We start from the raw sequence: 15043 nt of genomic DNA on the forward strand, positions 1-15043 counted from the left end.
TAAAATCCATTTAAATATGAAGTATATAAGAATTATTAACTACTAAGAAATTTGGAGATGGTAACAGTTACACAGAGAGGAGTTGAGATTAAAATGATTACAGCCAAAGGAATTAATTTTGAGTTAATGATCATTGTAGAGAGCTACTGTTATTGTTAGGATACCTACAAACGAACATGCGGGTTTGATCCTTTGCACACACAAAAGTTCACAAAAGTGCTTTATTCTGTAGTACTGCTTGGTGGATCATGCACTAGGTTGTTATGTAATTCATGTGAACTTTTATGTATACAGATGTCAGATCAAGTATAGCTTTTACTAATTATATATATTTTAAACTTCGAACAATAAAAAAAACAGAGGCCAAGAAATTAAATACAATAAAAAATGAAATATTTATTCTTTTGGCTCAATAATGACGTAGCTCACCATTCTCTTTTAGTAATAGCAATTCCCTGCATGCAGTTCATCAATACACTACAAATAAATAGTTTTGTAAAATGAATTAACATTAAATTTTTGGTTTGTGCAAGAAATTATATCATTTCAGATCATTGCACAACTTTGCCACTTTGTTCATGGCTGGAAAGGACACAGCCCAAGTTATATCTCTAATAGCTTTAGTGTAGCAAGAATTAAAAAAATAAGACTAGTCTGCATAAGCAAATACTACAAAAGTTGAGTTAAAAAAAAAAAACCTTCCATGAATAAAGGGTTATATTGAGGCAACCAGAATTGGTAAAAATGATCTAGGTTTGAGTTTTTGACCAATGTATCTACTATTGTTATGGTAGAAAATATAACAAAGAAATTCACAAAACCCAGTGTCTAACATTTATTTTAGGAGATTATCCTTTGAAAAGTCTTATGAATTCAAAAGTTTGGAGTTGTGATTAAAATTAAGAAGCAAAAGCAGAAAGCAAAATAAGTTGCCATGTCATCAACCTGAAAATAATTTTCTTATGTACAAATGTGACAAATAAAATTGATCATATTTTTACATTATATTTCAACAAGTGTTGGACATATTTATAGCAAAATATGAAGTATACAGGTTTTGACAACAGGCAGTATGCAGTGTGTTTCCTTGAGATCTAGAGAGGCACCACACAACACTCAAGTTAAATTAAAAATGCAAAAGTAAAAGTGCTTTTAAATAACTGCAAGCTATTCTGCTTGACATACTAGACGGAGAGCTGGTTGAATTCACTCTACCACCAACATGTCACTTCTTCTAACCAAGACTTATGAAGAATGGGTTGAGTAAAATAGAGCAGCATAGGCAATATTAACATGCATTAGTGATAGTCTTCGAACTATTTATGTTTAATGAATGGTACAGGATATATCCCTGTTGGAAGCTCGCAAAAGACACATACACTGTGGTACATATTTGATTTAATAGAACTTGTTTATCAGGCTGTATATATACTTATATATATATATATTTGCCCAAACATGCACCACAGGAAAAAATAACTATTTACATAACAGGGTGTTTAATAAAATGTCAGCTTTGCTAAGAGCAAAAGATGGCAAAACAATACTGCAGCAGAAAGTGGAACAACTATTCTAAAGTGATACTTTAGATAGACTATACTTTTCTAGAACAGATTATTAAATTACTTTTTTTTAAAAAGCATTTAACCAAAATTAAATATAGAACTCTGGAACTTGGAATAAAATTTGCACTTGCTGAAACAGAACACTTTGCATAAAAATAATCCTTTAAAATTAGAGGAGACTTTACAGGCACATAACTGTTCAGATATAAACAAACATAGACAAACACTTTCAAAATTAAAATCATCTAGAAAATGGAAGTACCTGAAATTGTTGATATTACAATTTTGTTTCTGGTTCTGAGCTAGAATTTCATCTCTCAGACAAAATACTGTTGTCTGATTATTTGAGAAACTTTTGGAGTAGGAACACAGGGATCATATACTTTTTTCTCAACTTAAACCTCATTTACAAAAATAGTGACATAGTATTATGAATAAACTATGAATTAGGGACCAGGGAATCCACTAGAACAGATTTTGTAAAAATATGGCAGATATGGAAGTTAAAAATAGAGTGGATGCTAGTACTGTACTAAAGGTGTTTGGTGTAGTTACAATGATCACTGCACAACTATCCCTACAGTCTAGGTAGCTGTTGAGTTTCTCCTCAGCAGTGTCAGCTGGTAATGAGAACAGCAACCTTTTGTCAATGTTGATACCCTGACTCACAGAGTTGTAGTGACGGAGAGGCCACTGTCTTGTTATAGGCACTGACCATGAGTATTTGTTAAAACAGTCAGTTTGGCATAGACCTCCTCTGGGAGTCCTGTTGACACATAGACTTTACCTTCATAGGCTGTAAACAATTGATTACAAAGATAATTCTTTGTTTTTACTTCTGATTTTCCCTGACCTCTTTCCCTTTGCTTTCTTTTTCTGGTTTGTCTTTCTCAAACTTTTCTTTGTCTGGCTTTGTTACACTATCATAGGAAGGAGGAGAGGTGGTAGAGGAACTTGCATCTGTTTTTTCTGGGGTGGAGTTCCCATTTAATTTGTCAATAATCATGTCTTCTTTTATAGGTAAGTCAACCCTCCCTTTGATTGCCTCTTTATTATATTTACTTGATACCTTTTTTAACCTTTGCTTTAAAAGATAACATCTGAAATTACGCTGAATAATAGCAGCAGACACCTCCTCTTGTTTGCGTTTCAAAGTGGTGGTGATGGGTTCATAGGAGACTTTGGATGGGTTCGATGCCATGAATCGCTCTTCCATCTGTACTCGAAGGGCATCCATCTCTCCACTCTCACCCAAAACACGCTTTGTAAAGGCAAATAAAATGTCGAGGCAGTGGATCCGGTCCCCACTGACCATGGGCAGGTCCATGGCAATGAGCTGAACTTTGTTTGGTTTTGCTACCAGAAGAGGAGGATCCAGGGCAGCTGCAAAATCTGAGAGCTTGGAGAACTCTATAAACTGGGTAGCATCGGGGTCAAACTTCTCCCAAACCTCGTAGAACATCTCAAAGTCATCCTCGCTCAGGGGCTCTGCACTTTCTTCAGTAGCAACACTGAAGTTCTCCAGGATGACAGCGATGTACATGTTCACCACAACCAGAAAGGATATGATGATGTAACTGACGAAAAAGAAAATCCCCACCGATGGGTTCCCACAGTCTCCCTTAACTGAGCTTCCAGGGTGAATTGTATCAGGGTCACAGTCAGGTGGTGCACTGTTGAGAATAGGTGCTAACAAACCATCCCAGCCAGCAGAGGTGGTAATCTGGAACAGGCAGAGCATGCTGTTGCCAAAGGTTTCAAAGTTGAACATGTCATCAATTCCAGCTTCCTTTTTAACATAGGCAAAGTTGGACATTCCAAAGATGGCGTAGATGAACATGACCAGGAAGAGCAGGAGGCCGATGTTAAACAACGCAGGGGGGAGGGACATCAGAGCAAAGAGCAGCGTGCGGATCCCCTTTGCCCCTTTGATCAGACGTAGGATTCGTCCAATCCTGGCAAGACGGATCACTCGGAACAGGGTAGGGGACACAAAATATTTTTCTATCATCTCAGCCAGAAACATGCCTGTGGAAAAAATACAGAAAACCACTAACAGTGAATATCTTCTGCTTACGTGAATACTTTATCTTTGCAAGTTCTATGAAAACAACAAATTCGTTATGAATATAAACCTTTGCTAAATATTTAGATCCACTTCCTAATTTAGCAATTAAAGATTACAGTTTTATACAATTATTATGTAATGTTATAAACCTATATGGATTTTTGCAAAATCCAACAAAGTAAATAATCTCATAGTGATATAGCAATTTAAGTTTATACACACCATTTTCTATGAACAGGTATCCTCATATATGAAATGTGCTAATTACAAAGATTTTTTTCTGAAATTTACAAATATATTATTTTTTATTTTTTAATATCAACATTTTTCAGTTAGAGGGAAATGAACAAGACTGTTAAACTTCAGATCTACACACATTATAATTCTCAGACCTTATTTCCATGTTACACAGCTGTCAGGCCTTGAGGGACCTTCCTATAATAGACCTCCCTGTAATGAAAGCATCCTTACCTACAATGGAGAGAATCACCACCACAAAGTCAAAAATATTCCAGCCTATGGTGAAGTAGTAGTATCTGAGGGAGATAAGCTTTAGCACAAATTCTCCAGTGAACAGGATAATGAACACAAGGTTGATCCGGTATAAAACTAGAGTCATGTATTTGCTCTGGTCATCAGTTTCCACCATCATGGTGACCATGTTCAGGCAGATGAGGATCATGATGCTGATATCAAAGACTTGTCTGGTTACAAAATCAAAGACCATTCCTTGGAATTTGTTCTAGAAGAAGAGAGAGGATAGAGAAAGTTAATATGCATATTTCATAAATAATGATCCAATAAAATTACAGTCAAAGTTCCACCAGTGGCCATGAGATGTACACCCTTCTCACATAACCCCAGACAATTATGAATGCTTCATTTCTCTTATGTTAAAAAAAGAGAAAGAAATGAAAAAAGTGATTTATGCCCAGCCAGTGTTGCTTGGTGGTTGAGCATTGACCCATGAACCAAGAGGTCATGGTTCAATTCCTGGTCAGGGCACCTGCCCAGGTTGTGGGGTCGATCCCCAGTGTGGGGCATGCAGGAGGCAGCCGATCAATGATTCTCTGTTATCATTGATGTTTCTATCTCTTTCTTTCCCTCTCCCTTCCTCTCTGAAATCAATAAAACATATTAAAAAAGAAAAAGAAAAAAGAAAAAGTCATTTGACAAGAGCAAAACATATTTGGTTTATTTAGGTTCTATGGAAAGATAAAGCTGAATAAGGCATAAATTGGTGGCGGTTGGCTGATAATATGTATGGGCTTTGCTTGACTTTAATAACTATGATTATTTTTATAAAAAAATAATGGCAACTAGTAATAAATATTTACAAAGGAGGTTAATGTAGACAGACTTGTACAATACTCCAATTCATTTATCAATACTTTAGGACTGATAGTATCTTTTTTCTATCTCTCTCTCCCACAAAATATGTCAGTCATTTTCTATTTAATTCTACCTCTTCTAACTGAAATATTTAAATGACCTTCCGTAAAGCAGGTCATGCCCTTTTGTGTACCCTGCACCTCCTCCTCCCATCTCCTACCCAGCTCTAACTACTCTTTAACATATGGTGAAGTGAAGCCATTTATAGGATTCAGGAGACCCTGTCTAGTCCCAGTTCTAGCAATTACAGGCTTTATGACTTGGGGTGTGATATTTACCTTCTGTGGGCCTCAGTTTCCTTATTACTTACACATCTGAGAGGATAGATGGGTTAGAGTACAGCTCTGTGAGCATAATACCCCATTATCATGCCTTCCTATCATTAGGGAGCTCTACAGAGTATGCATTCCCAGTATGTTTTTGTTGTGGGTATTTTGTGAAACAAACTATTTTGATGACATCCTTTTCCTTGCTAAAAAGGTTAAGAATATTTTTAGTCATATGAATAAAGAGAACAAGCAGCATAGAGGGAGGCCATGGGTGTGGGATGGGAAATCTGAAAAACTCCATCTACTTAAAAGGCCAAGAGGGTACCCTTAACAAGATCAGAGGAGCAGGATCCCAGTGCATTCATTGCTGGCAGCAGTGGGAGCATTGAGCCTGTGTGGGAAGCAGTTACCTGGAACCCTTTAGTTGGAGGCTTTCAATTGACAGACTGTAAAGAACATTTCCCCTTTTAAAAGAACTTAGTAATTCTTATTGAGTGTCTTATCGAGTGTAGCAGTTGTGAATTGTGTTACACAACATGGACCTCACAATCAGGTCATATTATGTATTGGTGATATCACACAATATGCTCTGACCCAGAGCACTGCCCAGTGTCATCCTATGGAAATCAGGCTTTGGAATTTTAAAGATTCTTACTGCAGGCCGAGGTATGGGTTTCTGAGGTTTCTTGGACCCAAGTTTCTTCATTGCATTGTAATATTTCTTTTGTTCCTCTGTCATAAAGATGTCCTGACCTCCAAAGTAAAGACACAGAATAAAATTGGTTACAATCCCAACACGTGTTACAACAGCACTTTTACAAAAATATTTCTGGGTCTTTCCTTTAATCCTCTCTCCGTTTTTAAATGGATTATTACCCTGCTTCATACAGATTTTTCTGCTTTTCCCATTTATGTGAAATTCTGAGTACTTAAATATTATGCAAACCCTGTAATCACATAAAACTCTGATTAGTACTGAATCTTAATTTGATTATAATATGTTTAGAAGGAGGATCAGAGGTCTCATATATTTTCGTGAAAGAAAAAAACGTTTTCTTAAACCATTTCACTGTTGACAGTTTTACTTCTATATTCAACAATTTTTGAGCACCTCCTGTGTGCGAAACAATGTATCTGGTATCAGACTTTCATAGATATAAGATACAGTGTCAACAAACAAGCACTGCAGGCACTGCAGGGATAACAATAAATTCCAAGACTCGGAAATGGGCTTTGTATAGGAGAGTACCCTTAAGCTAGACCCTAGCATAGGTTCTCAACCTGTGGGTTGCGACCCCTTTGGCGGTCGAATGACCCTTTCACAGGGGTCGCCTAAGACCATCCTGCATATCAGATATTTACATTAGGATTCATAACAGTAGCAACATTACAGTTATGAAGTAGCAACAAAAATAATTTTATGATTGGGTCACAACATGAGGAACTGTATTTAAAGGGCCAGAAGGTTGAGAACCACTGCCTTAAAGGGTGGTTCAGGGTTTGCTAAGCAAAGAAGTCCAGGCAGAGAACATATTCTACATAAAGTTATGAAGGTAGAAGAATTTGGCTTGTTCAGAAAAAGACAGAAAATCCATGCAGCCGTGAGTGTAGAAAATGATAGTAGTGTTGATGGGAGGTGGGCAGTGACTGAGGACTAGGGAAGTGGATATAGAAAATACGTTATGGAGAAAATGAGGCTGGAAAACTGGGTGCAGATCATCCCTGAAATGCTTCGTAAGCAAGGATAAAACACTGGAGGCCCACTGGATGTTTTGAGGCAGTGGCCATATTTTTGGGTCAGAAAGACCCTATTAGCAGATCTGCAGAGAATGCCCCTGGAGAGGAGCCAGTGACTAGAGCTGGACTCCTCTGCAGCTGAATTGACCATATAGTGAATGGAAAAGAATATAAAAATGATCTAAGTCTGTCATAACTGCGAGTGTTCATATATAACAGAGAAAAGCTCAGAATGGAGAGAGGTGAGAGCTGAGGAATACTTATCTTCTTTTTCTGTTGGTTGAAGTTATCTATGATGACACCAATGAACAGATTCAGAGTGAAGAATGACCCGAAGATGATAAAGATGACAAAGTATAAGTACATGTACAGATTTTCTTCATAAACAGGCTGCAGTTTAACCTAAATAATATTAAAAATATAAAATATTTAAAAACACAATAAATACTTAAACCGAATAACAATTTGATGAGTGTTGTTACTTAATATAGAGCTACTTTTGCCTTTCCCTGAAACAGTAGTTTGCAAAAACAATTCTTTTTCAAATTATTGTGATGAAGTATAAGGAAAGTTTGTAATTTTTATGAGTGTTCTTGCATCTGTTTTCCCATTGTGGCGTATCTGTACATATTATTTAGAGTAAGTAACAGTGGTAAAAACAGGGCAAACATTTTGAGCCTATTATTAGTCATATATATTTTTGCAGTATTTTCAATTTGGGTTTGGAAATGGAAATGCTGGCTCTTGGAGATACGGCTTTAATAACAGAACATCAACTTCTCAGAGGAAAATTCAGCATAAACGATATGCTCTGAGGAATTATTTTTATTCCTATTTTTAAAATTGAATTTCCTTGAAACTTGCTTGCTTTTATCATGGTATTTTTGGAAGTTGTTTCCCAGACCCGGGTTGTTTATCATACTTACCAGGGAGAGGGAGAGACCTTTCCTAATCTTAACAGTTTCATTTGCTGGATCAATTTTACACCTGATCCAAGAAGTTAGATATCTTTTTTTTTCTAGGAAGTTAGATATCTTTTCATTTTAGATACATAAAATAGACATATATTAACCAAAAATTATTTACATTGAAGTGTATGGTCTTAAAAAGGTCATTTCTACATACGATTGTAAATGATCTGATAATATCCTATATAATAAAAGGCTAATATGCAAATTGTCCCATCGACCAGGAGTTTGACCCAGGGGGCAGGCCGCCGGCCAACTGCCCACAGTCCCCCCCTCCCTGCCAGCCCAGCCCAATGGGCCCTGATCAGGGCCGGCCGGACCCCACCCATGCATGAATTCATGCAGCAGGCCTCTAGTCTAATATAAAATTCTGGGCCTTTCAGTTAAATTATCACAGATGTTCACTATGAAATATCTAGTAGCTATAAATAGTTTTTAAGCGACACTTACATCTCGTGAATCAACAGCTGCATACATTATGTCCATCCAGCCTTTAAATGTGGCCTGTAAACAATATATATTTAAATTCTGCATAAAAACCTAATCCAAGAATATGCATTTTACCTTATGAAAACATGATAGTGTTATTACAAATAAATTTTTGTACAGTGTTATCGAGTTGAATGAAGAAATGAAATTGAAGTAGAACAAGATTTTATTTTGAGTCTGGGACTTGTTTTCTTTGTTTCTCTTGGATCTTTTTTTCTTTTTTTAAGCTAAAATTTAACTAGATGCTTGATTCATAAAACCCCATCTCCATCTCAAATCTTTTTCATACTTAAGGTGTGCTCTGTGATTCAAACCTGTGACGTGTTTAAACACAATTCAGTCATTTTCATTAAGTAATTATCGATTAGTTAATATACTGTCAATTAAGTCAAAATTATTAAACATTACTCATTTTTAAATTCACTCCATAAGTTTGCATTTTCACATATATTAGAACCATACTCTTTATATGTTGGAATAATTAACTATATGGCTAATAATCCATTTAATTCATTACTCAATATACTAGTATACATTGTTATTTTAATACATAAGATTGCTCCTTTGGTAATGATTGCTACAAAAACTTAGAAATGCTAATGGCACAGTAGTGCTCGATAATATTATAAGGAAATACAGGAAGCAGAAATATAAAATCACATTAAAACACACTAAAAGCTGAACTCTGGGGAAAATACATGATAAAATAATTGCAAAACATCTTCTTCATAGTCAAGTCAAGCTTGTAGTATAGGTGTTATCATCAACTGCTTTTGTACTGTTAGATATTAATCATTCAAACAAAGAGCATCAGAGAAATGATCTTAACTGAAACATTTTGAAAATGTTTTCAAAACTCACACAGCAGCCACTTACCACTTGCAGCAATGCGAGATATCCAGCACCAACATTGTCAAAGTTTACTTTCACGTTTTTCCACCGAGCTTGCTTGCCAAGAGCCTGACAATCACTAAAGTTGTTGACTTCACTAACTTCAAACTTGTTACCCGTTGTTGTGTTAACACAATGGTAGAACTTGCCAGCAAACAAATTCACACCCATGATGCTAAAGATCAGCCAAAAGATGAGACAAACCAAGAGCACGTTCATGATAGAGGGAATTGCTCCAATAAGAGCATTCACAACCACCTAGAAGAAGAAATGAGGATAAGGCAGCTTACGAATCGTTAAAATGGAAACCATTCCTTTCATTTATTTAGTACTAAAATGGGTGTGAAAATAAAATAAAAATCTAGATGGACAAGTTGTTTCTTCTAGTATTTTCTAGGACATATTTGATGAAGGAAAACAAACATAACTAAAGAGCTAAAGGATTTAAGGAAAACAATATGTCAAAGCATGAAAAGAAATAAACAAAACCTAATATAGTCAGATGGAGTCAGAAAATGTTTGCATGCTGGGGAAAAAGAGGGGGAAAAAAGATCATTAAGTACCAACAAAATAAATAGTCATCATTCAGCAATATATTTTAATTTTCAAGAGTGTTAATAGATGATTGATTACTGGAAAATGTGATTAAACCTTTTACAAATAAGCAAAGTATTAGTGATGCATTAAATCTGTATCCACAGCACAAGTTAACTTGTCATGGATGTAAAAACAGGATTAGGAATTCGCAAAGTCTTTTTTTTCCCTCCTATTGATAAATTCAATTTAAAAAATATATTAGGAAATGAGACATGAAAGTACTGAATCTGTCCCCATCATTATTATTCCAACTCTCTTAAATGTTCACTTTGTGGCACATGTCACTTAACCAGGCTGACCTATTTCATTAAGGAGAAATTCAGTCATAGTCATCTTTCCTTTAACTAAATTCAGAAGAGATTAAGATGTATTTTGAAATCTCTAGGGCTATCAACAGTATCTTTTCTTAACTAATATAATCTGGTTTATAATGGACTATTTTTTAAGCATTTATACTAAGTGAAACTATTGTTTTATTTAAAAACTAGAGGCCTGGTGCACAAAATTCATGCACTGGAGGAGGGAGTCCCCTCATCCAGTCTGCACCCTCTCACAGTCCAGGAGCCCTTGGGCGATGTCGGGCCTAAGCTGTCAGTGGGACATCCTTAGCGTTGCTGTGGATGTGGGAGAGGCTCCCACCATCACTGTTGTGCTGGCTGGCCATGAACAAGGCTTCTGGCTGAGCAGCGCTCCCCCTGTAGGATCGCACTTACCACCAGGGGGCAGCTCCTGCATTGAGAATCTGCTCCCTGGTGGTCAGTGCGCATCATAGCGACCAGTCATTCTGCTGTTTGGTTAATTTGCATATTAGCCTTTTATTATGTAAGATATTATAAATATTATCTTAGAAATCAACACCAAAGAATTTTAAATTGACATCAAAACCTGGAATCCAAAACTGTTATATGCTACTTGAATTTGATTTCCTTTAGAAATTAAGTCAAATATATTATACTGAAATCAGGTTTTATGTTACTAAAATTTGTGTAAAATTACCTCCATAAATTCTCTTGTCATTAAATAAATGCATTATATATTTTACCATATTTTATAGCTGGAATGTTAATTTTGCCATATGACTGAGTTAAAAATGACAGAATATTTTTCTCAGATTAAAGCAAATATATGTTTTTTGTCTCATTTAATTGCTATGTCCCCTCAAAAATGAATTATTAATATGAAGTCATACAACCAGATGAGGGCTTATGTAATGCCAGTAATGGTAAAAAAATTGGTGTGAAAAGAACCTGAAATTGTGTAGTTTTATTAATATTATCTTGTGACTTCCATTATCAACTATCAGTATAATAAAATTTTAATGTGCAAACCGAGTATTTCTTTCCGTGCAATGAGCTGAAAAGCCTGGAGAGTGGTTTAATTCACCCTCAAGAGTGAATCTCAAAGTCAAGGCTGAGGTGCTTTTAGTATCCAAACTTCCTCCTAACATAAAAGCCCTATGGCCTAGAAGAAATTCAATATCCATGTGCTTTTGTAAGCTGGATTAAACAAAGCTGGCCTCTGTGCTAAATAGTATTTTGAGTTTGTTGCAAGTGGGGGTGTATACAAGTGTGTACTGTATGTTTAGATGCATAAAATATACACTAAGGAGGAGAGCAGGAGAGGAAAATACAAGTGCTATAGAAAAAGTGAACCTCATTCAGAATGCTCACTTAAAAGGGAGATCTATAAAGCAAACCCCAGGGGTTGCCTGCAATCTTTAATTATCCTAACCCCCTACTTTGTTTTCTTTGGATATATAGATTTTGTCAGAGGCTACAATTTAGTGTTGTTTTCTTGTTTAACAACTATTTTTATCACTGATGTTAATTGAAAAAGTAAAAGCACACAAAAACCATTTTACCTTTCATTCATCACCCGTAATTTTTGAGGAATCAAACTACCTATTGAAGAAAAAAACCCCACAAAACCCTCCTAGGATGAATGTCAGTAGTAAATAGTCATTTCCATGTGTATAAGCAAAGAAAAGAAATAAATGGTTTTTGGAAACATCCTTGAACTTTTGTCAGAAGACCTGGACTCTAGTCCTCCTTCTGCCACAAACAATTTTTTGAAGGCTTGTTTCAATTTCAGGCTAGGCTTAGTGATCTCTAAGATTCCTGCTCTGAAACTTTGTAATTCTATTAAATAAATTTCAAGACAATATGACCCCACTCTGTATCTAAATCATAACCTACATTTAATTCTGACATGAATCATCAGAGAGCTCTTGGCCTTCTTACCCTCATGCCTTCAAACCGGGATAAAGCTCTTAGAGGTCTTAAAGCTCTTAGTGTCCGGAGGGATTTGATGGCACCAAGTTCTGAGTAGCCAAGTGCAGTGGCGACCAAGCTAACCAAAGAAACCTACAAAAGGAAAAATTATTCATCAGTCCACCAAGAAATAAACTGCTGGCTGAAGGCATCGAATATGGCCTAATCTTCAATGGCAACCATATAAAACTTCAGACATATCTTGGCAGCTTTCATCTTCCACATAGTGGGATCATCTTACATGGCCAGCCTCATCTCATACTATTGCTTTCCTTACCAGTGAAACCGGAGTCCTTGCTCATTTTTATAAACATTTGGAAACTCCTCTGGTTAGACATTTCGCCCATGGAGCCCTTTTTTTTCCTTCTGCTTATATAGGGTATTCTTCTAAAATGTATACACACACTTTGAATACTTATAAAGGTAGTGTTTATTAAAATATATTTCATTTTCAAAATTGAGCTATACATTTTTAGGACACCCTGTATACCATTAATAATTCAGGGTTTGGTATAAAAGCCATATCCTTCATAGATCTGTGCTTAATAACATTGATTAGGAACCATGTTTCTCTCCTGAATTTATGTAGTATCTTGGTTATGCATAGTGGAGGCATTTGCCATGTAATCAAGTCAATGCATCCATTGGATGGCGTAAGGGCGTTAGGGTTTAATTTCTTGTGAAAGATGCTATTGGAAATGGATCATAAGTGAACCTACCAACAATCTTTTGAGGGAAGATACAATCGGAGCCACTGTCCCCTCATTGTTTAATTTAGCATACATCTCACAAAATTGAACAGAAAATAAATGACTTGAAATTAAAATTGACTAGTGGCAGGATAATTTATTGAGCTATTCATTTCTGTCTAGTGTTTGCTGCCGCAGAAGACTGGAAAGATGGGGAAGTTATTAGAGAACACACAGGCTTCTATCTTCTGGGTTCCTTTGCCTCAGGAGGCTTTGGCAACCTCTTTTTATTTCTGGAGCTTCTTACTGAAGACTTCCTCCACCCTCCCAACTTAGTCTTTTATTTAAAGATAAATGGCTGCAGATTTTTCAAGACCCTAAAGTAAGGAGGTTCGTGCTTTGATAGGAAAAGAAAATGGTAATGGCCAGAACCCAAAGGTACTGGCAGGTTAGGAAGTTGTGGGTTCAAAGGCTAGGAGGCACCACTGACAGATAACCAACCGACACTGGACTGAGTGGCTCGGTGTGTTGCTGGGGAAGCTGGTAATTATTGAATTGCCTTTATTTTAATGGGCCTCATGTCATTTTGTGTAACGCAAAAACTCACTTTATTGAGTTAACTATTGTGAAAACCTTAATATTCTTTAAGGTAATTTTGAAATATATAATTTTAAAAAATAATGTATTTTTGATTGATTTCAGAGAGGAAGGGAGAGGGAGAGAGAGATAAAAACATCAATGATGAGCCGAAACCGGTTTGGCTCAGTGGATAGAGCGTCGGCCTGTGGACTGAAGGGTCCCAGGTTCGATTCCGGTCAAGGGCATGTACCTGGGTTGCGGGCACATCCCCGGTAGGAGATGTGCAGGAGGCAGCTGATCGATGTTTCTCTCATCGATGTTTCTAACTCTTTATCTCTCTCCCTTCCTCTCTGTAAAAAATCAATAAAATATATTAAAACAAAACAAAACATCAATGATGAGAGAGAATCACCAATCGGCTGCCCCCTGCATGCCCCCTACTGGAGATCGAGCCGACAACCCGGGCATGTGTCCTGACTGGTAATTAAACTGTGACCTCCTGGTTCATAGGTCAATGCTCAAACACTGCGCCACACCAGCCGGGCTTGAGCTATACAATTTTAACATATATCCATCAATAAATAATTGGATAAGAAATAATGAAGTACTGCCATTTGCAACACCGATGGACCTTGAGAATACCATGCTAAGTAAAGTAAGTCATTCAGAAAAAGCTAAGAACCATATGATTCCACTCATACGTGGGATATAAAACTGAAACTCATAGACACAGACAACAAAATGGTGGTTACCAGAGGGAAGGAGACTGGGAAAGTAATAAAGGGTAAAGGGGACCAAATATATGGTGACAGAAGATGTGACTCTGGGTGGTGGGCACATAATGCAGTATACAGTTTATGTATCATAGATTTTTGCACTTGAAACATATATAATCTTATTAACCAATGTCACCACAATAAATTTAATACAATACAAATAAATTCTGGACTATGGAGAGCACAAGAATGATTACTTTCTCAGCCAAGCAGAAACCCAAGTGCCTGCAGAAGTCAAGTTGTTTCAATGAACTCTCAAAAGGAGCTGAACCTGGAGGCACCAAGTTCCTCTCAAATAGGGAGGTAATGGATGGCACTGAAAACAGAACTGGTTGAAAGTCTCCACAGGAAAGCTGAGTCCCTTCATCCACCTCTCTACAGCTCTGCAGGAGAACAGACGGGAATAATGCACCTTCACAATTTACAGAGTAAAGTCTGTATCTGCAATAGAAGTCAGAACATAGAAACAATAATCTACACTGTGAGACCCGTGAGACCACAAAAGGCCTCTTCAACACTTCATGAAATGGAGGATTTTTCATTAATAGCGCCATCGGGCTCAACTAGCATACGGACTAAATCAATATTTCTTAGAGCAAGGGCACCTGGAACTTCAGGACACTTCGTGTACACCTCCTCTCTTCCACCCCAGGACAGTCCTGTGTCCTTTATGCTAGGCAGCTGCTAAAACAGGGCTCAGATACTGGTGAGGGCCAGGTACAAAGCTGCCATGGGGGTGCTGGCAAAGGGTTG

General features: G+C 36.8%; 1 protein-coding gene across 5 annotated transcripts in view; it reads right to left on the bottom strand.

Moving 5' to 3' along the window:
* Positions 1 to 376: 376 nt before the first annotated feature.
* LOC102257654 (sodium channel protein type 3 subunit alpha) overlaps positions 377 to 15043 on the bottom strand; it is a 107684-nt gene continuing 93017 nt past the window's right edge. For all 5 annotated transcript variants that reach the window (XM_005859391.2, XM_014534153.1, XM_005859389.2 and 2 more), the window contains 7 exons: positions 12217 to 12339; positions 9365 to 9637; positions 8450 to 8503; positions 7296 to 7433; positions 5950 to 6054; positions 4105 to 4375; positions 377 to 3593 (listed from right to left, as the gene is read on the bottom strand). In XM_005859391.2, the coding sequence (XP_005859453.1) occupies positions 2398 to 3593; positions 4105 to 4375; positions 5950 to 6054; positions 7296 to 7433; positions 8450 to 8503; positions 9365 to 9637; positions 12217 to 12339 (2160 nt within the window). In that variant the 3' untranslated portion in view covers positions 377 to 2397. The remainder of the gene's footprint in view (positions 3594 to 4104; positions 4376 to 5949; positions 6055 to 7295; positions 7434 to 8449; positions 8504 to 9364; positions 9638 to 12216; positions 12340 to 15043) is intronic.

This window comes from Myotis brandtii, unplaced genomic scaffold (genome assembly GCF_000412655.1).
Source record: "Myotis brandtii unplaced genomic scaffold, ASM41265v1 scaffold125, whole genome shotgun sequence".
In the NCBI taxonomy this organism is placed as follows: Eukaryota; Metazoa; Chordata; class Mammalia; order Chiroptera; family Vespertilionidae; genus Myotis; species Myotis brandtii.